Raw genomic sequence first — 23203 nt, 5'->3', positions numbered from 1 at the left:
TAAATACTACAAAGCAATCATAGCCATTAAGGGATCTCATATTCCAGAAAAAATAATGCTTCTTGCTTTCATTCAGTGTATGGAATGAATGCATCTGTACACTAGTCAGCCAAGCTTTATAGTCTTTTATTAAAACATTTGTTAGCCCAAAGGGCATTAGCCCAGAAAGGCTATAATTTCACTTTGGCATATTGTGGTGTTTCACTTTTCAAATTGTTGCCACCAGATATATCATTGCCCTATATTATACTTACAGAAATTAAATATTAATGAAGAATCTGCATAAATGTAGGTATGTTTCTCACACTGTGATAAAACAACGGTACCTAGAGCCAACAAATTTTGAATAATGTATGTCTTCACCCAATATGGGCATCTGGAAGGCCAAATTTGGAATTTGTTTTATTAATTATTATATATTTTGTAAAGCATTTATGAGTTTCTGATTAAGAAACTCAACGATTTTAAAGTGAGCAATGGCAACACTGTACAGGGAAAAAAAAAAAAAAAAACGCATTTTTATCTCCAGCGCGTGAGACTGTGTATTGGAAATCCTAAAGATATGCTCTTTTAAAATTATTTTGTAATATTGCTGTTGAATTGAATTTTATGGTTTAAGCATGAAGAACATGATAATTAATTAATGTAACATACAAAATGTTAAAAAAAGCCTTTTGGGCATAATATGAAATCTGAAAACTTTCAGGTTTTCATATACACTCATGGACAAAAAAAATTAGCACACCAAGAAGGAGTCGTCAAAATGAAACAAAATTTTACATACGTAATGACTACTTTGATATAAGTAAATGATAAGGAAATCAAAGAAAAAGGATAATTTATTTCAGAGAAAAAGGCAAAAGAACGGAGGAGTTAATACTCCGTTGGACCCCCTCTAATGCAAATGCACGATGCGATACGATCGGGCATTGAGTCATACAAGTCCTGTATGATGTTTTGAGACATTTCGTTCCATATTTGCTGTAACTTTGCCTCTAGTTGTTTCAAACTCGTGGGATGCCCATCTCGTCGTCCAAAATTATCCCAGATATGCTCGATTGGAGACAAAGCTGGGGATCGGGCAGGCCAAGGAAGAGTAGTAACAGTGTGGAGACAGTCTTGTGACACCCTTGCCGTATGAGGCCAAGCACTGTCTTGTTGAAAAATGGCTCCTGGTAGCCGTTGCATGAGTGGCAACACATGTGGTTGCAGGATTTCCTGAACATACCGCTGGGCTGTCATGGTGCAACGGAACAATACTAGAGGTGACCGTGTATTGTAAGCAATGGCACCCCATACCATCACACCAGCTGTGGGAGTGATGTGTCGCTGTACAACAAAGGCAGGATTGAGGTGTTCACCATGGGCTCTCCCCACACGAACACGATTGTCATCACCGCCGAGATTGAATCTGGATTCATCGCTAAAGACAACCTGGTTCCATTCCACTGCAGTCCAGTTTCCTCGTGCTCAACACCACCCCAAACGGACCACATCAAGGGCAGCACACATAACGGGTGCCGCAATAACAGGGACAGGGAAAAGTGGATGGAGCACCACAACTTCATCAGTGAGTTTTACAGGTGTTGCTCTGCCGCACTACTGTACCCCGCTGGGCTTTTAGTTGACCCTCATTGGATGCTAGTCTACCAAGACATTTACATAGTAATTTTACATTAATACTAGACTACGTATTGAATATACAATTACAAAGACACAGTATACAATTATTACTGACCTATTAACAAAAGTTGGATTATGGCAGATTAATATAACATAATTACTTCGAACATACATACAAACTTTCATTGTACATTGTACTTCATACAAACAATAACTGTCCTTCAGCCAGGCGCCTTCGTATGGTTCGAGAAGACAAAGGGGCCCCTAGTGAAGGTACTACCTGTGCCTGGATGGCAGCCGATGAAGCAGTTGGCTGTACGCGTGCATTTCTTACGATGTGGCAGTCTTCTTGACAACTAGTTTGTCGAGGGCATCCTGAGCCTGGTCTTCGTGTACATGACATCTTTCGGGTCCACTAGTCCCAACTCCTCCTCACAACACAATCAGAGCGGCCTAATTGACGAGCTACTCGCTTAGCTGACCACCCAGCTTCCATCATCCTGACGATTCTTCCCCTCTCAAACTGCGACAACTGCTCATATTGTCTTTGAACACGGCGTAATGGCATGTCTACCTCAGCTCTTCCTTTGTAAATGATTCAGCAAACTCAAACAAGCTTTGGTTACCTGTTTTATACTCCACAGAGTACGACGTTCAACACCCTCTACCAGCTATACGTAATGCGCAATCACACTGCATTTCTAATCATTTGCATATCTCCCCGACATGTACCTTCATTGCAAGTTTCATTATGATCCCACAATTATTTCTTGGTGCGCTAATTTTTTTGTCCATGAGTGTATATATTTCTTTGTTTTTGCTCATGTGTTTTTAATTTATAAGTCAGACATTTATGTAATGAGGTCAGGCAGCTGTTGTATGACTCATTTCTTCACACAGCTCCATTGTGAAGGTATTGTAAATAAATGAAATGATCATTAAATTTTATTCAATACATACTCCATAATGAATTTACACAACGTTAGCATAATGGATTATACCTCATCCACTTCATTTTTATCAGCAGCTGAATAAAAAGCATTAACCATCTGACCAGTACTGGATTTTGCTAGAAAGGTCAAATTTCCCAAAACTGCCATGAGAAAGAGTAATTGTCCTTAATGTCAAAAGGCCCCCTACTATTTTATACCTGGGTTCATGCACTTTTAATAAACTGCCGTAATTTCTTGGACATATTTCAAAATGCACATACATATACTTTCTTAAAGATGTTACAAAAATACTCTAGGCTGAATATATACCTTGATGGTCATTGTTATAGAAGTGAAGAATCCTCCCATTAAGAAGAAAGTAGTGGCAATTATCTTGTTTAATATGAAATATTATTACATTAGAATCTTTTCTGTGTTGCTCATTTAATTAAAATTCAAGTTTTATTACAATGCGTCAAAAAAGTATACATGAAAAAGAAATTGATTGGCTGATAGTAAAATTAGATTATTTAATCTTAAAATTTTAAAAAACACAGAGGGTAAAAATAAAAGAAAGAAAATTTAACAATTTTCAAAATGAAAATTGGCAGTCTTTAATTCATTTCTAGTACCAAGTTCAGAAAACAATAATAATAATAAATTAAAAGAATCCATATGAAGCTATCTTTGATCTTCTTTGAGGGTATGGGATTAGTAACGACTTACATTAAAAATGTAATAATAAATGACAATACATTCTAAAGATGAAATAAAACTTACTTTAGAACATTTTATATGATAATGTAAATAATCTCTAAATGTATGAATGAGATTGATTGTGTTATCTCTTGCTTGTTTGTTTGTGTGCCTTGGAAACAAGACTGAAAGAAAAAGAAAATAGTACAGATACAAATATTTTGATACTGCATAATAATGAATTTCACTAACAATCACCTATAACTAAGTAAACAGTTTGTTACAAATAAATTACAAATACTATCTAATTATAATAGAAGTCTAAAATTAATATAAATATCCAGTCTTCTACATTATACAGTATTCATTTAGTGATTAACATTTCCAGAACAAAACTCGTATCTTTTAAACATACCAAAAGTAATATAGCCAATATTGTCACCAGTTCGAGCATCAGTATTAGCTAATTCCATAGGTGGCTCTTTGTGACTGAAAAGCACTTGGGGAGCTGTATGGCTAGCCTTTCTACCTTCTTTAAATTCCTAGAATACATAATTTACCTTACTTCCTAAGTACTAAAAATTAAACACACTTCAGGCCAGTAAAATGAAACTATTTGCTTAAATCCTTAAAAAGATTTTAAAACACAGCTAATGTATTTTTAACTTGATTAAAAGCACCAAAAGATCAACATGTCATAACCTTCAAATCAAAAAAATAGTCTTGAATGATGCAGGTTTTACATGAATTTTTAAGCATACTATTTTAACAAATTTACAAATGTCTGCAAACTGTATCTTTAAAAATACAGGTGATAATGTACATATCTATAAAATTTACTATAAATTCTACCACATGACTGCAGAGCCTACTTCTGACTAATACAAAATAAAAACAAAAAAGAACAAATTAAATGTCTCTTAACAATTTAATATTATAAGTTTAAAATATTTTTGAAGATAATATTGAAATACACACATTAACTACACTTTTAATAGAAAAAGAAAATTAATATTAATGTAAATAAAGATGATTAATATTAATGTAAATAAAGATGATTAATATTAATGTAAATAAAGATGATTAATATTAATGTAAATAAAGATGATTAATATTAATGCTACAAAAAGCTATAAAACATAGTGAAAAATTTCCTTATAGTTCATCTACCTTATAATAACATTTTTATATGACATATACATTTTACAATATGTACCATGACTAGCCTTCTTTAGTACAGTCAAAAGTCTTTAATCCGGACTCGTCGGGACTTTGGCAATTCCGGACTATCGATTTTTCTGGATTATAGATCATCAGTTTAAATCTGGTAAGATGGCATGCAGAAATTATAAAATTAAAAATATGAAACCATAATTTATAAAATAATGAGCAATTATGATCTAAAGGGTATCAAAATTTACAAAAAAAAGAAGCTTAATATTTATTTGTTTGATACTTTATTAGACATTTCTTTCAACTTTATTAGACATTTCTTTCAACGCGCATGCGTAAAGCATACCTTACGCATAGCCGAAATTAGAAAATTGCAACCAGAAAACTATTTGATTTGTATTCATGATATTTATAATGACGAGGAATTTGATTTAAATCATATCAAAGACGGAGTACATCGAGATTAAATACTACATTTAGTAAGGAATTATAAGCCGAATAAAATAAAAACATCTGCCCTGAAGATAACGATAGTGCTGACAGATCAACTTCCAGTTCATTGCCCCCCCCCCGCGCAGAGCAGCGTGAAATTGATAAACAGATTTTGGAACAGTTAGATAAACAAAGGATATGCCTTTATCCATTTTTTGTAGCAATTCGTTTTTTGTTTGATGAACATCGAAACATACTTTCGTTTTCTAGATCCTATGGGAGCTCCAGCATCGGAAATTCTATTTGACGTAATCAAAAGTTCAAGCTTTTATAAAATTGCTCTTACAGTCTGCAAAAAATAATAAGCCAGATTCAATTCGAAGATTAAGGAACAACGCAATCATCAACATTAACTGAAATTTTTTTAGTGAATACTGTATGCTAGGTTTTACACAACTATAAACATGATGAAATTAAATACACATGCTGAGCATTAAATACTATTTTAATACTTATAACTAATATAATTATATTTATTTGAAAAGCGATTCAAAATTTCTAATGAAACAATACATTCTCTATAAGAAAGCAAATGTAATACGCTTAAAGTTTCTGAAATTATACATAAAATTTAACTTTTGCACATAATTTATTCAAACTATCTTGTTTATTTAATTTAAACTATTTTTCACATTTATTTAAATTTACCTTTCATGTTTACTTAAACTAATAAATGCTATCAATTAAGAAGAAAATAACTGTTGCTTTTCAAAAAAGGTTAAATACAACTGCTATTGGGAAAGAATATTATCAATACTCTTTTAATATTTAATTTATTCAACAAGAAAATGAAAAATCTTTATACAATGTCCCTTTTTTGTAAAGTTAAGTTGAATATATAATAATTGCTAAATATTTAAAGTAAAATCTAAAAGTGAAAATATTAATTTCTAAATATTTATTAAATGCTACTCATGTACAAATAGGTTTCTGGGGACCACTGGGCTAAGGGTATACACATTAGAGAGAGAGAAAGGATAATACATCATATTTATCTACGTTTTGTTTATACATATCTCCTTTTTCCCTTTTTTCAAGAAATCTGGATTATTAGCCATATTTATTAAGTAATTTTGATATTTATTAAGTAAATATCAAAACACACTCTTTCTTTAAGAAATACTTAATCAAGAGTTATAGGCTGTAAAAGTATTTTTTTTTTTTTTAAATACAACTGTAGATAAAAGAAACTAAAGCTAGTACAAGAGGGAAATATAGCAGGGGGGAAGAATAAATGAGAGAGAGAAAGCAACATTTTGAGGTGGAGAAAACCCTTTTATAAAAATGCCACACATTATTTCATAGGGCATAACACATTAAAAAGCACACATAAAGACCCTAAGAATGTATTTCAAAGGAGTCGTCAATTTCAATATTATTTTTATTTGCATATAACATTTTCCCATTCATGCATCCATTTAAATATATTGCTACCATAAATAAGAAGTTTCTAAATAATATACTGATAAAACTGTGAAAAGTATGCAGGAGGAAGAAATATGCAAGTAAATATGGTAAATACTTTCTACAGAAACTCCTATATAGTACGTTTTCTATGCTAATTCTGCTTTTGTATTTTACACATGCGATACTAAAATTAAAAGCACTACTAGCCTTTAAAAAAATGCTAGAACTGAAATTTTGGATTTATTAAAACTTTTATCCCATTTTTCTTCATTGTGTTTTTCATTTTTAAGGCTACAAACAGGTGCTATTTTTAATAATATCTCCCTGTTTGTTCCTGATATAAATAATGTAGGTCATTTTGTGGAATGCAAGCAAACCAGCTAACAACTTGTATATCAAAACTTGGCATTTGAAAATTTGTTGATTAAATAAATTTTCTATACATGCTAAACCACATATAGTCGAACCATGCTATAACGAATGAACTTTTCAGTCGCATCAAATTTCCTATACACTTAATATTAAGTTTGCAATGGAAGCTACTTGTTGTCAATGACAATTGTTGTAGTAAGACATAGCCGGTCTTATGGTGCCGTCTATGTCCATATAATAAACCAATTGCTCCCACTTCTTAGTTTTTATCTGGATATTTTAACGGCGATGTTTGCCAATAGAGGGTGCTGTGAAATGTGTGTTCATCTGGATTTCTATTGCTGGCAAGATCAGAAGCAAGGACTATTTGGTCTTAAGCCTGGTGCTTTACCAATCACTCCAAAACAGTTGTCAAGAAGAGAGCAATAAACAGCCAGATCTTTTGTGGGCAGCGCTTGCAATGCCCCCGTATAGGCTCCCACAATACATGAATTTGATATGATTGATATTCCGACAGATAGCCTCTACAATGTCAAGAGTGAACCCATTTTGAGGCCATGAGTGCTATTTGAGAGATCTTCACCTCAATCTGTTGGTATACATTCTTGCCGTTAGGTTTGTGTGGTTAGGGCTTGAACTGTAGCTACTATGATGCCACTGGCTGGTTTGGCATGACTGCATGAACATGTGGTTGATGCTACTATGACATAGCTGTTTGTCTATGTACGAGGGATGGCAGCAGAGCATCCAATCACATTCTAAGGTCACCACTGTGGTAGATGCCGCTTGCTGTCAACACGGTTTTTGTCTCATGATGCCCTCCATGATCGGTATAGTGAATCAATTGCTCCCATTTTTTTTATTTTTAGTTGTCTATTTTAATGGTGATGTTCACTCATAGAAGGTGCTTGTGAAATGCATGACCATCTGGATTTCTGCTCCTGGCAAGGAGAGAATCAAGGAGCATTTGGTCTCAAGACAGTCACTCCAAAACAACTGTCAAAAAGTAAACAATAAATATCCAGATCTTTTGTGAGATCTTTGTCTCACAGCACGCCTGCAAGTTATACTGTTGTAGCAAACTTCTAAAGCAGGGATGCCCAACCAGTGGCTCGTGCTGCACATCTGGTTCCTTCTCAGTCTTAGAAAGTCGAGTGCCAAAAAGAAAAAGTCGAATTCCAGTTACATACCCACTCAAAGCTGCAGCCAACATGCTATTTTACTCTAGACCAGTGTTTCTTAACCTTTCTAGCGAGTCGCACCCCATTGAATCTGAAAATATATCTCCTGCACCCCATTGAAAAATGTGTTTTAATTTTTTTAGTCTAGAAAAATACATTTTTTGCGAAACTTATTGTTTATTGAAAAACATTGTACATTTTATATAAATACAAAACAATATTATTTTTATTAATGACTAGTCTGTTGTTGTTTGTTCATTATTATACTGGCGAAGCGAGGTTCCTTTTTTGAAAGACATACGCATAAGTCATCACTTGCATTTAAGCGATTTCTCACTTTAGATTTTATATGCAAAAGCGATGAAGAGTAACTGCAGTGCTCCGTTCGCCAACTCTGGATAACGTTGTAACTGTGAACACCAGAATTGTTGCAATTCTAATTGTTCGAATTCCATTTGAACATATCCACTTGCTTGCATTTCAATAAGTTGATCTTTTTTCAGATCACTATCATCCATCAAATTTAAGTCAAATAGAAATGGATCCAGTATCTATCTCTGAGTTTTGGTAATATTTCCGGTAGAAATATATAAATTGAATGATTCGCTCAATCGTCTCAAATGTATTACAATGTCGGGTATAATTGTATTCTTTTCATTTTTTGCAATAACAGAATCAAGCAAGGGAAAGTTTGCAAAATTCCTCTTTTCTACTCGACATATCCAAATTTCTAATTTTGCGATAAATGAAGATAATTTTTCACTAGATATTATTATATTTATACCAAATCCTTGCATTGATAGATTCAATTCATTTAAATGGCTAAATATGTCTGCTAAGTAGGCCAGCCTCAGCATTGCATCATTACTCTCAAAATCTTTTACTAAATAACAGTTTTGACTAGTCAGTAATTGAACAATTTCCTCAAGCAATTCAAAAACTCTTTTAAGCAAGCGACCCTTAGAAAACCATTGTATTTCGGTGTGATATAGGAGCACGGTATGATCAGCACTGATTTCTTCGCAAAATGCACGAAAAATGCCATGATTAAGCGCTCACCCTCGGATGTATTTTACTACATTTACTGCTGTAGTTAGATGTTGTTTTAAACTTTCTGGCAGTGCTTTCAACGCAAGTGCATGACGATGCAACATGCAATCCGTTATTATAACTTCCGGTATTTCTCTTTTCATGTGTCAAAAAAATTCTGAATTTTTGCCTATCATTGCTGGGTCTCCATCAGTGCATATTGAGCCAATCACATTCAGTGGCAATTGATATTTAGTAAAAAAATCTTTGATGCAATTGAAAATATCAATTCCTCTTGTATTCACCTCCAGTGGCTCACAAAATAGAAATTCTTCTATCACCTCTTTTTCCTTCACATACCTTACAAATACCAAAAGTTGGCTACAATTATCAACATCAGTTGACTCATCCAGTTGCATGCTTATTTTTAGTGGACTGATTTTTATGTCTTCAATTACTTGCATTAAAATATCTTCACTGAGATCTTGTATTCGCGATCGTATGATATCATTCGATAATGGAATCTGTTGGATTTTTTTATGTGCTTCCGAATCTAAAACTGTTTTAGCAATAATTAAAGCAGAAGGTTTAATCAACTCTTCAGCGATCGTGTGAGTTTTTTTTTTTTTGGCACATAAATATGCCTCTTGATATGACGCTTCTAATAAAGGTTTTTGAATTACTGGTTCGCACAATTTTAGGATAGTTCCACTGGTATCAAACCGAGCCTTCTTTGACTTCAAGCTGTTCATGCTATGCACTTTTTCGCCACCTTGCAAATTGTTGAAATGCTCTAATAACTTTGATGGTTTGAGATTGCTGTTTTAAAATATCTTGGAACACAAGATGCATTGCAGTCGTTGCATGCCATCTTTTTCGGTTGTGCAGGTAAATCCATAACCGGCATACTTATCGTTCCATTGTCATTTTTTTTTGACATCGTGGGGTTCACTATAAAGGATTTAACAGAAATAATGTAATATAATATATATAATGTTCTTACGTTTGTAATATCACTGAATTGTACTCGGCTTGAACGGGCAATTAAGAATGTATTAGTCTCAAGAGGTTTGTGGACAAGTCAGAATACACAATACACATGTCCCAGACACAATAGTTGACTCAACCTAACACAGGTGCAGTAGATGCAGATACAAATCTGTGAATCCGTAGATTTCATTGGAGTAGCACATGTTGAACTCAGCGCATGCGCAAGCTGGGATAACGTTCTCCGCTTGTATCGTGGCTTTGTGGCTATCGAGGTTTCTCGAAGGTCACGCTTGTATTCCCACAAAGTTTTTTTTTCTTTTCTCCGTCACCTAGCTGCCTGCTCGCGTTCATTTGTAGCATTTCATGCCTTTTCGTAGCATAGTGTATACGCCCATCGGCACCGGCTCTTTCCTGTGTCTTTTGCCAGTAAGTGAGCTAGGTGCTACCAATTTTTATGAGCTTCAGTATTGGAGACACTATTGCAGATTTCAAATATTTTATTATAAGAAATTTAATAAATGATATTTAATAATTTTTATGGTTAGGTAGGGGCTTCTCCCGCACCCCTCTCCGATTAAGAACCACTGCTCTAGACATTACATGGCAACAATGCTCACAATATTCCTCACATCATCATCGACATCATAGTGGGTTGCTTCACAAGCTACATTTTCATTAACTGATTCCTATGAGCACCTTAGCCACATAATGTCCATTTACTTAACAGTGCCACCATCTGCTGCTTGCTGTAGCCTGCATAAAAATCATGCCAAGGAACACAAAATAAATTTTTATTGTGCATAAAGTAGCTGATTTGGTGGTTTCATACAGGTATAAAAAAGATTTGCTTCTTCTGTGTATATTAATCATTAGTTTTAATAGATACTGATAATTTTGTAGTTACCCTAATCATGTCACCACATGAGCTAAAAGAAAAAAAAGGGGGGAATAGCTTCAATTACAATTTTAACAATGAAGGGGAGAAAAAATATTTTTTCATAATTTTAAAGAACAAATGTATTTGTTTGATGTGTGGTTCAACAGCTTCTGTTGGAAAAGCAAGCAACACAGAACATTTTACAACAGTTCATAAAAAATATATGAGAGTGAATATCCTTCTAACAGCAAACTAAAAAAGTATAAAGTGAAAGACTTGAAAAGCACATTCATTGTCCAACAATCAATGTTTACTGAGTCTGAGAATAAAATGGAGGTTACTACCATTGTATCATTTAAAGTAGTTAAAAAAAAAAAAAAAAAAAAAAAAAAACCTTTGAGGATGGCAACATAATTACAGAAGCAATGCTTGCTAGATCGAAAATTTTACTTTAAAAAAGCTAAAAATAAGAGAAAATTATGTCAGCTATCCAAGGTGCTTAATTATCCAGAAATTTCATTATTTGCACAATAGAAGTGTCAAAATGTTAGAAGACAAGTAAATTATTACAAAAATGCATTTCCTTATATTTACAGTGTGATGAATCAACATATATCTGCAATATAGCTCAGGTAAATGGATGCTACTTAATAAGTACTCAGTGAAGAAAGATAATCTGTTAGTTTTGTCATTAAAGGACAATACACAAGGAGTAGACATATACCAAGCTATTAGAAACCACATAACCAAAATTAAAATTTCCACTTCTTAAACTTATATTTATGACAGATGGTACACCTGCCATAATTGGTTCTGCTGTAGGTTTCATCACATTATATTACAATGATGCTAACCTTCTAAATGCTTTAAACAACCATTGCATCATACATCAGCAGGCACTCTGTACAAATATTTTACATAATGAATACAAGATGAAAATTAAAAATTCTATTTGTGCCATACCACTGCTCAAAATACTGATTGATGAACTTTGAGGCTGAGTATGAAATTTTAATGTTACACTCTGAAATTAGATGGCATAGCATGGTAAAAGATCCTAAAATGACTTCTAGACCTTCTTCCAGAAAAACAGTTTTTAAAAGCCAGAAATGAAATTTATGAATAACTTAATGATTATAGATGGTTATCTAATTTAGTCTTACTTACAGGCATGACAATCAACATGAATAAACTAAATCTTGAACTTCAGGGCAAAGAAATGACTATTACTGAGTTAATAGGAACTACAAAACAAAATTAAATTTGTAAATACCTCAAATAAAGGAATGTAGAAAATTTCATCAAGCTTAAAAATAATTTTGAAATTAGATTTTCTAACTTTTGTAAAATTCAACCCATTACTTCATTTATTTCAAATCCATTTGTTAACACAAATATTTTTTTCCAAAATATCGAAACAGACTGCAAATATGTTAAATACAAATTCTATTGATCTAGAAATAGAAATAGTCAATTTTTCAGTCTGATCTACAATTACAAGTGAGAATATCAGAAACAGAGTTTTGGATACTCATTGATATGAAAAAATATCCATTCTTAAAAGAAAGTTTTCAAATGTTAAACTCTTTGGATCAATTTACCTTTTCAAAAGTGATTTTCAACAACGACCTTGTTAAAATCAAAGTTCAGATCAGGATAACAATAAAAAATCTGAACAACTACATAAATTCATCCTTAACATGATATATATACCAGAGTACAATAAACTCGTAGAAAACATGCAGCGTCAGGTTTCACATTAAAATACTCTTTTTCCGCACTTAATTTTGAACTGAATTTTAATTTGAATTCCCATATTAATTTTTGAATTAAAAAGAATAGTAATATAAAGAGTACATAATACCACTTTTTCTTTAACATATTATACCACACATTTTTATAGTTCATACATTCTATGAATTTATAAATGAAATATTAAAAGTGCAATATGTAATTGTAGCTTGCCAAAATTTTCTAAATTCTAACTTGAACGCATGTGTGTGCGTCCACTACGCATGCACGTAAATAGAAGAGATACTTTTTATAGAAAAGAGAATTAAAGAGAAAGTATTAGCACAAAAAACGAAGCAACTTAAACAACTTACACTGAAAGAAATGTTTAATAAAGTAAACAAATAAATATTAAGCTTTTTTTTTTTTTTTTTTTTTTTTTTGTGTGTGTGTGTGTAAATTTTGATACCCTTTAGACCATAATTGCTCTTTATTTCATAAATTACAGTTTCATATTTTTAATTGTATAATTTCTGCATGCCATCTTACCAGATTTAAATTGATGATCTATAATCCTGAAAAACCCTTAATCCGGAATCGCCGAAGTCCCGACGAGTCCGGATTACGGACTTTGTACTGTATTTTAAATATGAAGTAACACAAATACACAGTAATACTTTCCACAAATACCCAATCTATATGGGAAAGAACACCTTTTAATCTTCGTCAAAACCAAGACACACATCTCCAAAGCTGAATGAAGAGTCACTTGAAACCTCTTCTAAATCAGCATCTCAGTCCTCATACAACAAATCATCCTCTATACCATACAGTGCATTACTATCTCTTATTGATTCTGTCAAGTTCTTGTCATTTGCTCAGTTGGGAGTAGCCGAAATGCCTCTCTGCAGTCCTGTTTCAATGTTCTTTAGCATATGCAACCACACGTAGCTTGTATGCTATGTTACAGCAATGTCAACTTGTTTTAGAGCCATAACTTTCCAACAAATTTAAGAAAATTGAACAGTAGAAATTTCACTCACTTAAAAGTCGTTCACTAAAAATGGGAAGTTAAACGAACCCAGCTATGATCGTCGATGACAGCGCTCACTTTACATAATTGTAATATTCACACTTCACAAGGAAACAAGAAAAAAAATCACATAACGCCGAACAAACTGAGTATCGACGTATAAGACGCACCTCGTTTTTCAGACCTAGTGCATCTTATACGCCAGCAAATACGATAAATTTTAAGTGAAATCATTAAATGATGCACTTTATAGATAAAAAATTATATTAGATATATATATAGATAATAATTATCTTTTACATTCAGAAGTCAAACAACAAAAATCAGCGTTATATTTACAAAATTTTCACAGGACTAGTTTCGATGGTTTTACCGAACCACCATCCTCAGCTGCAAAACCGCAAATGGTTGCGGTTGGTGGTTCGGTAAAACCATCGAAGCTAGTCCTGTGAAAATTTTGTAAATATAACGCTGATTTTTGTTGTTTGACTTCTGAATTAGTATTCATTCGGCGTGTTATTGTGTCTCAATCTTTTACATATTTGCTAATACTAACTCTTGCTCAGTAAGAAATAGAATTATTAAGTGATAAAGCTTTCTGAATAAAATTAACAGCAGCAGTACTAAAGAAACATTATCCTATTTCTTTTAATCCACAAAATACAATACCTGCATAAATACTTTTCCTATAATTATATCATCTTCATCTTTAAATATGGTACTAAAGACCACAGTCACCCTGTCAGATTTTGCTTCCACGTACCTGAAAATTGTTTATAAACAAAATATTAATAAAAATTGATCGTTACAATGTAAAAAATATTAAACAGAAATAAAAAAGAAACTCACAAGGTTTCATCATCTCTATAGTGAATAACAGCCCTTTTGTGGCCTTCTTCACCTCGCTCTTGAAACTCAAAATATTTTTCAAACACAGACGCAAAACAATTCCGTTTTAAGAGCCCAGCCTTTTGAATTAAGTCATCATATGATTTTGGAATGTTTTCCAAATCGAAAAGAAGTGTGACATTGTATCCTATATTAATAAAGAAATTATATAAAAGTACTTGAAATGTAGATCTGATACATATGCTTAAAAAATACTGACGTACATTTCATAATTTTATTTACTGTTATTTAATAATCAGTGTTAGGTAACTTATAAGCATTCTGAAATTAAAAGAAAACATAAACCAGGCTTTCAGAAAATTCATAAAAAATTTACAGTAAAAATTCTTTTGCAATACATTCTTTTCAAAATTAAGTACATGCTTTCCAAAACAGTAAATGTACAAAGAGATACAGCCAAAATAGAAAACAGTTTTTTACTGATATTAAAATTTTTACATTAAGTTTTGGTTCTACAGATTTGCAATTCTATAGAGTTTAAGCAAAAAACCTGAAGAAGTTTACAGTTTTAGCCAAAATTAAATATGTCCTATTTAGATATGGACTTTAAGTATTATTTTATCAAGTTAGGTTATCTGAATATGGCAAAGAGATAAATGCTGTTATGGAGGATTTTTGATGGGATAGTCACATTACACATGGAGGAAACCACTAAAACCAACAGTGCAGCCAGTCCATTTGCCTGGGATTAAGCTCCCAGCATTCAGCAGTCTTAACCAATCAGCCACTTGTAGGTCCATTACGTACATTTTATAAGCAAATCCTACCACTTTGTGCACATACTTCCCTGTGTAGCGAAATTATATTTTCACCATTTTAGACTACAATAATTATTCTAAATAATACAGGGCATGACTATGATGTTCAAATAGGAAGAGAAACATGCAGAATAAAGCAAAACAGAAGCTTTATTTTGGCACATATTTTAAATACAATCCTATTAATTTCAAAGGTGGTCAGGCACAGGTCCCTCTTCTTCAAGAGCAAAACAAAATTCTGCCAAAGGAATAAAACAGAAAAAACTTTCTCGAAAATGTCAGTTAGTCACAAAATATCAAATAGCAAGAGAAACACGGCAAAGTAAAACTTAAAATAGGCAAAACAGTATACTTACTGTTGCACAGATTTTAAACAAAAATCTAATGATTTAAAGGACAATCAGACAGAGGTTTCTCTTTTTTAGGAGCAGAACTGTTTTGCTCCTGAACAGGGGTCTTTCAGGGAAACAAATGTTAACACAGAACTCACATTTGAGGAGAGTTTGATCTATTTGACATAACCCAAAGAGATTAAAATTATCTTAAATGCATGAAACATAAGATTAGTAAACTAGAGATATGAACATGTATCGACTGGTAGAATGTATACAGTGGGTCACGAAAAAGTAAACTTTAGTAATGATATGATAGGAATGGGCAGACACCACTTTCTGATGTGATATGTACAAAAGAAATGACTAGAAAAGCAAAATAAAGCTAGAATAATACTTTAACTGGCAGCACTAAATTGCCACACGGATAGACAATTATCAAAACAAGTGACTACAGTCTCCTCCAAAAAGTGGGACACTGGATCAAAAGCAGGTAACTTTTTTACACCCTACCCTGTAGTTATCAAAATTTCAAAACAAGGTGGGAGATATAATTTTCTAACTTCAAATTGCAGGAGCATTCAAATTTGAGGAAGGTTTTTACTTTAGGTTTTAGAGATTAAGATGAAATTGATGCAAAGTTAAATATCTAATAAATGTTTAAGCATTTGTATATTTAACAGTTTTGTATTTTTCATTTACACATGTCATTCCCTGACTATTCAACACAAAACATACTCCATAGTTTTAAGAAGAAAATATTTACTTTTCATTTTAATCTGGATACCATGTCTTACTACTGCTAAGCTACTTACCTTTCAGTTGTTATGTTAGTTCAATTAATTTCTACAATGCATTTACTTTACTTTAATTATTTTTATTCTTTATTTACATCATAATCAAACAGCAGTACTTTACCAGTACACATAAATGCAACATTTAGTTATTACTGTATTATCGTCACAAGCTGTAATTCACCATCATTCATTAAATTTTATTATTATTATTATTATCATTATCATTATTCATTTATATAGTTTTTAATGTTTCATTTTATTTGGTACTTTTCCGTTTCGTCGGCGCAAATATCACCAAGCAGATTTTATTGGCAACCACATAGATTATACACATAAAAAACGTTAGTTCTAAGAATTTTTTTATTTTGACGGCATAAACATTTTAATATTGTTTAAAATTTTGTAAAAAGCCAATAAATAAAAACAATAAATTTATAAAAATACATTAAGAATTTATTATGCTTTCATGGTTCAACAAGCTGATTCGCTAGTTCATATCACGTGATAGTTTACTCAGAAATTACGTAAAACCGCAGTGGTTTACTTTGCTAGTGTAGTTTTTTCTATATTTTTGCCTTCAGGTGAGCAGTGTGATTGCATTCTAATTGACTTAATTACCACAAATGGCCTTAGGGCATAAAATTGTACTATCTGGTAAAAATTCTTGGCTGCGACTTGTTTTGAAAATGATGCGTAAAAGGTTACCAGTGAGAATATTCCGTTTGGCATCAGTTGTACCATTAATGGCTACTTTATCACCTGCGCCAGCAAAACGGAAAAGTACCTTTTATTATTTCTCAAAAATCCTTTTTTATTATTAGTTTGTTTATTTCTGTGTTTCCTGACAACTTTCTTATAGGGCTCAAGCACTTTTAAATTTAAAAATTAAATCCCGACTGCGATTTTAACTAAAGGACCATTCCATAGCAAAACACCACTTTCAAGAAGCAACTGGGAATCATTCTCAGAAAGAACTATTCAGCATAACAGAAAAAATAAATTAAATTTAGAGAATTAAATATGGCTTTGAAGTCATTAGAACTTTCTTATTTCAGAAAATAGAGTAATCATTCAAATTTCAGTAAAGTCAAATACCGAAAATCCGCCGACCTGAAATCCGTGTTGCCTCTCAGAATATAAACATTCAGTTTATAGGTTCCGGAAACCGTAAAATTGAGTACGAAATATTGAAGAAAAAAATACTTACTGAATAATGACGTCATAATTACCGAATAATAATGAATCAAAACAGAAATACCAAATTATTGATATAAAAAAGTTTAAAAAAATAAGATAAAATAAAAAGATAAGTTTTCCCCCCTCTAATCTGCATCGAGGTAAAAAAGCAGACGATTCACTCAACTCTTTGTTCAAGTTCACGTTGTATTTTCTGAGCTTTGTTATTTCATTTCACGAGATTTTTTAGTGCTGCCTTTTTTTATCCAGATATTTTGTGGATAAATTAAGAATATTTTTAATTTCAGCCCTTTTTAATACAATGACAGATAAGAAATGCACTCGTGATTTTACCGCTTGCAACGCTGAAAAACGTAAACACGTTGCATTGACGGTAATGCAAAAAGTGCATATTCTGCAAAAGATGGAAGCAGGTGCTACTCCTCGATTTATAGCAAAATGGTATGGAATTGCGATACAATTGTGTATGATATACGGAAAAATAAAGAAAAGCTGTTGAAACTTTACAACAACAGTGATTCTAACACCGGAATCCGAAACCAGAAATCTTTGCATGAGGCGAAATTGGCAAACCTCGATGCTGTGTACATATAATATAAATAATATAATCGATTTTTAAGTGTAATAATAATTTAATGTATATATATTAAATTATTGCAATAATGTATATAATAATTTAATTAAATGTATCTAATATGCCTTATTCATTTTGCAATTTCAGTCCGAATATTATGCTTTATTTTTTTGTCCTGAAATCCTCAAAGTCCTAAAATCCACACAACCTCTGGTCCTAAGCTTCGCGGATTTCTGGAATTCTACTGTACTTACATATTATCCCATCAACCATGAAAGGCTATAAAATTATAACTGAACTATGAAATCTGGCAGGGATCATGCCAAAGATGTGCCAGTTGTTCATGCAGAATCCTGTGACGCATTTCTATCTGGAACTCGAAATTAAAAATTGAAGTCTCCCTGCATAAGTCACAAATAGCGACTGCTACAAAAATACTCAACTCTTTTTGCAAAAAGGCTTTTTATCATTTTCTATTATTTTGTTAAGCCCTCTGATTTTATCAAAAATCTGTTCAGAATGCTATGAGTATAAACTTTCCACAGGTGATTGTTCCAATCTGTTAGTGTTTAAGTGGCCACATTCAGCTGTTTTTTCCCATTTCAAAAGATCTTAATTCTTTTGACCAGCTTTATATGAATTAGAGTCTGGTTGCAAAAGTAATTCTACATCCCTTGAACATTTATTCCCCCCCACACACATACAGATTGCAAGGGAAAAATACAGCAATAACAGTTAAATTATACCTTGTTTCATAAAAACAAAACGTGATTTATTAAGAATCAATCAGGTTACATCAAGCTAAAGCACAGATGTTAAAAGAGTGCTGCAATGTCCCACTTATCCACACCAAAATATTTACTGATATATGATAGTTAACAATTATGCCTTAAACAACTTAACAAAAAACTTATAGACCATCCTAAACAAGGAATTACGGTAGGTGACAAAAATGGCAATGTCTAGCCAATAAATATCTGCTACTTAGTTGCAATCATGTTTTTAGCCTAACAAACTTGCTGTTTTCTTTCAAATACTAACAGTTGAGTAAGATATACAGCTTTGCATTGAAAGATGACAAGTTTGAAACACAACAGGCAAAAATTATTATGTTCTATGTACCTTTTCCTCACATTGAAGGAAATGGCCAAGCTATATCAATCAGAAATAAAATACTGTAATTTCTGGAAGAAAGGCTGCATCAGCGTAAACGCCGCACTTGAGAAAAATGGTGGGTAAAAAAATTTTAATTATGCAGAAAAGCCGCAATAGATTAAATCGCGCGTGACATCCTCGTGGACCATATAGACGCAAAATCTTGATCTATGTCCTGATATATGACATATCAGTTAAGAAAAATGTATGCCATGAAACTATAACTCAAAAATAAATTAAAGGTAAGAAATGTTGAAAATATATTTACATTCACGAATATACTTACATTTACCCACTAAAGAAGTCCATATTTGTCATACTCATACTACATTTTAAAAAAAGTTGCAAAAACGAGATATTAAATTTGGATGACAAAAGAAAATTTTACTTACAAAGAAATTACAGCAAACTATACATCAAATGAAGCAATCAAAATCTGATTCTTCACTATCTGAATTAAAAAGATTTAGTAAATCCTGATCTAAGTCCAAGTCTTCCAGATCGTCACATTCATCCTCTTGTATTACAGTCTCTTTATCCGAGGATATAATTTCAGCTTCTTTGAACGCTGCTATTATTGACGATGTTTTCACTGATTTCCATGCACTTCTTACCCACTTTGGAACTTATTTATGAGATGCTCTATGCATTTTGCCACTTTTGATGTACATATACAATCCTTCACTCATCTAACACTCCCACCACTTTCGGACTTCAGCTTTGAAGAATTTATTCCCTGACAAATCTAATGAACGTAAGATTTTTGTCAAACCACCAGGAATTATTGCTATGTCATACACAGTTTTTGACATCTGGTTTTCACTGACTCAAGTACATAAGCAAGCATGGAATCCATTATCAATAACCCTTTTGGTTGAAAAAAAAATCCCTTACAATGCTGCAAAACTTTTTGTAGCCACTCATGCATGATTGTTTCGCACATCCATCCATTCTTGTTTGCTCAAATAATTAATTATGTCATTAGGAAAATTTCTCTTCGGAATAGTTTTTCTTTTAAAAATGACCATCAGCTTTAGCTTGTCACCATTTGCAGCACAGGCTAACACACATGTAAATGATATTCTTTCATGCCCCGTCGTAAGCACAGATACAGTTTTTGCACCAGTTTCATCAACAGTTCTGTTTGCAGGAGAGTCGAAAGCTAACGGCATTTATCCATATTTATTATCTATGATGGAAGAATTTTTGTTTTGTCAATATCTGTCACATGTTTTAGAAAAGATGCCTTTTTATCCTGCCAGTCCATTGGTAATTGTTGCTCGACTTTTGTTCTAGTATGTACAGAAATATTTTTTCTTTTCATAAATCTGCTACACCAGCAAGGCCCTCCTTTGAAATCATTTATGTTCATCTGTTTTGTCATAAATTTTGCTTGTAAGCGAATTTTTACAGCCGAAATTGACATTCCCTTTCCTTGTTGCTCCTTTATTCAGTTTGGAAGTCATCCTCAAATTCAGTAAGTTTACAGTACCACTTCTTTTGGCTCTTTTCTGTTGTGGTGTATTTTTAAGTTTTTCCTTTCTCAGTTCTCCAACGTCGAATGCATCTCTACTGCTCTATTTCCAATTTGTTCAGCACGTGAAATTACATTAAGCTTAAAACCAGCAGTATAGCTTCTGTGCCATTTAGGTGTCATTTTCAAAAATTTTCAAAAACTCACTGTCCGCTCTTAAAAACTATCCAAAAGTACTTGTGCCCAAACTGATGGGGTCTGTATCTGGCAGAATGCCAAGAAAAATCGATTTGTGCTGAAGGGAAAATACGTCAGAATTCGTTACTGCAAAGCAGGTGGTGTCCGCCTTTGAAAAAAATTGTAATAGATTTATAATGGAAAAGGCAGGGGTGGGGAGAAGATGGGTTTTGGAAGAATTATCGAATGGCAGAGAAGAGAGACTGATGAGAATGCTGATTCAGTCTTCAGATGAGAATGCTTCTCTGCCATCGAATGGCAGAGAAAACAAACTGATGAGAATGCTGATTTGAAAGAGAGAAGAATGTTATTGTTTCGAGATCCCGTTTAAGGTGAATAAGGATGTAGGTCCGTTCAAGGGAAAGAATGTAAACAAAATAAAGTTCGCAGAAAGCAACAGAGTGGTCTTTTGTGGGGGAACAGCACCAATCTATGCACAATGACAAGGTCATCCAAACTATGCACAATGACAAGGTCATCCAAACTATGCACAATGACGAGGTCATCCAAACTATGTACAATAACAAGGTCATTCAAACTATGCACAATGACATCATAGAAAATATATTTTTTTAGTGCACCTAAGCACCTCATGGGTAGAAACGCTGTACCCACTGAAAATTTAAGTTTTAAACACGTAAACGCCACAGCATTTCTTCCGGAGATTACAGTAATAACTCTGCCAGATCCTTACCATAGTTATTTCAAGCTAATAAAAGTAATGAATATTTAGATCACTATTAAAGTTACTTTGGTGCCCATTGTAATTCTCAGTTATAAATAATATAAAAGTGGCAAATGATTTTCAAATAACATATAAAAATAAAATTATAATAAAATTCAAAATATTTTGTTGCTACCTATGTATTTAAAGCAAGAAAATTTTATATAAAGATACATCATAAGAAAATTAAGATTTAAAAAATAATTGCAATATTAAATACCTTCTTCTGGTGCAGTTAATAATGGCCCATATTCTCTTTTAAGAAGCTACAAGAAAAATTTGATAAAATAAGAAATATAATATGCATAAATTATAAAACGTATATATTTAAGACATATATTATAATTAATAATTATAAAAGCTATTGGTACTTCCTGTTTATCATCGCTTTCAATATTCAGTAGAAATGTCATATTTTTGGCAAATTTTCAAGTATGCATAGGGCAATAACTAATCCATGGATATGCACACAATGTACAAGGTAACCAAAAAAGCTCTTACCATTTCTGATAAGACATTGGAAGAGTGACCCCAACATCAAAATAGTAGCCAAACCTGGCGATGAAGTAATTAGGATGGGAGTTCAGACATTAACCAAGAGTATATAAAAGCACGTTGCATCAGTGCTTCAAACGTAACTCACAGTGACTGATTGAAATGGATGTGCCACAGGCATTCATTCGGAGTTATTTGCTGTATGACTTTAAAGTGGGCCTGTCAGCAGCAGAATCAAGTTGCCAAATTTGCCAAGACTTTGGGGGATGATGACGTTAACGAACGAACAGCTAGACAATGGTTCCAGAAATTCAGGTCAGGGGATATGTCTCTTAGTGATGCACCATGTAGTGGCCGGCGACAAGTGCTGGACGATGAGGCCCTGAAAGCAGCCACAGAGAGTGACAGTAGCCAAACATGTAGTGAGGTTGCTGCACATTTCCAGGTATCTGATGAAATGATCCACTTGTATCGCATAGGAAAGGCATAAAAGCTGAGCAAGTGGGTATCCCACTCATTGTCCGACGCAAACAAGCAACAGCATGTCGCTGCCCGTTTGTCACTACTCAGCACTGCAATGCATCCATATTTGATCGAGTACACGAAATAAATTGGCAAAAGTGAAAATAAACAATACAGTACTTCAGAAAACTCAAATTTATTTCAAAAGATAAAATAACTAATAATAATAATGCTTCTAAAACTTACATTTTTACACTCAATTAAGAAGGGTACATAAATCCTGCTTTTATAAAATGCATTAGTAACTGAAGGAGAAGCAACTGAAATAAAACCTCAATACCAGACTCAAAAAATAGAAATTTCAAAATTTTCTAAACTTCATAACTCTCCAAAGTTTCTCTTCTTATTTTAATTTATTCTTTTTACTGTTATATTTGAATAGTAGTCAGGAAATGTAGAATCTATGGTGAATTTGAGCAGGTTAAATTGACAACATTGAACTAAACCAAATACTTTCGGAATCCCAGACACCTTCATATATTTCAGTCCCAGT

The 23203-nt window shown here is 32.7% G+C and overlaps 1 protein-coding gene across 1 annotated transcript in view; it reads right to left on the bottom strand.

Moving 5' to 3' along the window:
• The window catches only part of Arpc2 (Actin-related protein 2/3 complex, subunit 2), a 43687-nt gene that overhangs the window by 10524 nt on the left and 9960 nt on the right, over positions 1–23203 (bottom strand). Inside the window, exons 4-8 of the mRNA XM_035350726.2 lie at positions 21914–21959; positions 14386–14572; positions 14206–14299; positions 3667–3793; positions 3336–3436 (exon numbers count right to left, since the gene is read on the bottom strand). Of these exons, the coding sequence (XP_035206617.1) occupies positions 3336–3436; positions 3667–3793; positions 14206–14299; positions 14386–14572; positions 21914–21959 (555 nt within the window). The remainder of the gene's footprint in view (positions 1–3335; positions 3437–3666; positions 3794–14205; positions 14300–14385; positions 14573–21913; positions 21960–23203) is intronic.

The sequence above is a fragment of the Stegodyphus dumicola genome, chromosome 1 (genome assembly GCF_044657685.1).
Source record: "Stegodyphus dumicola isolate Sdum_Otavi_A_Nest chromosome 1, ASM4465768v1".
NCBI classification, from domain to species: domain Eukaryota; kingdom Metazoa; phylum Arthropoda; class Arachnida; order Araneae; family Eresidae; genus Stegodyphus; species Stegodyphus dumicola.
This window is presented reverse-complemented; position numbering and strand designations above follow the sequence as displayed.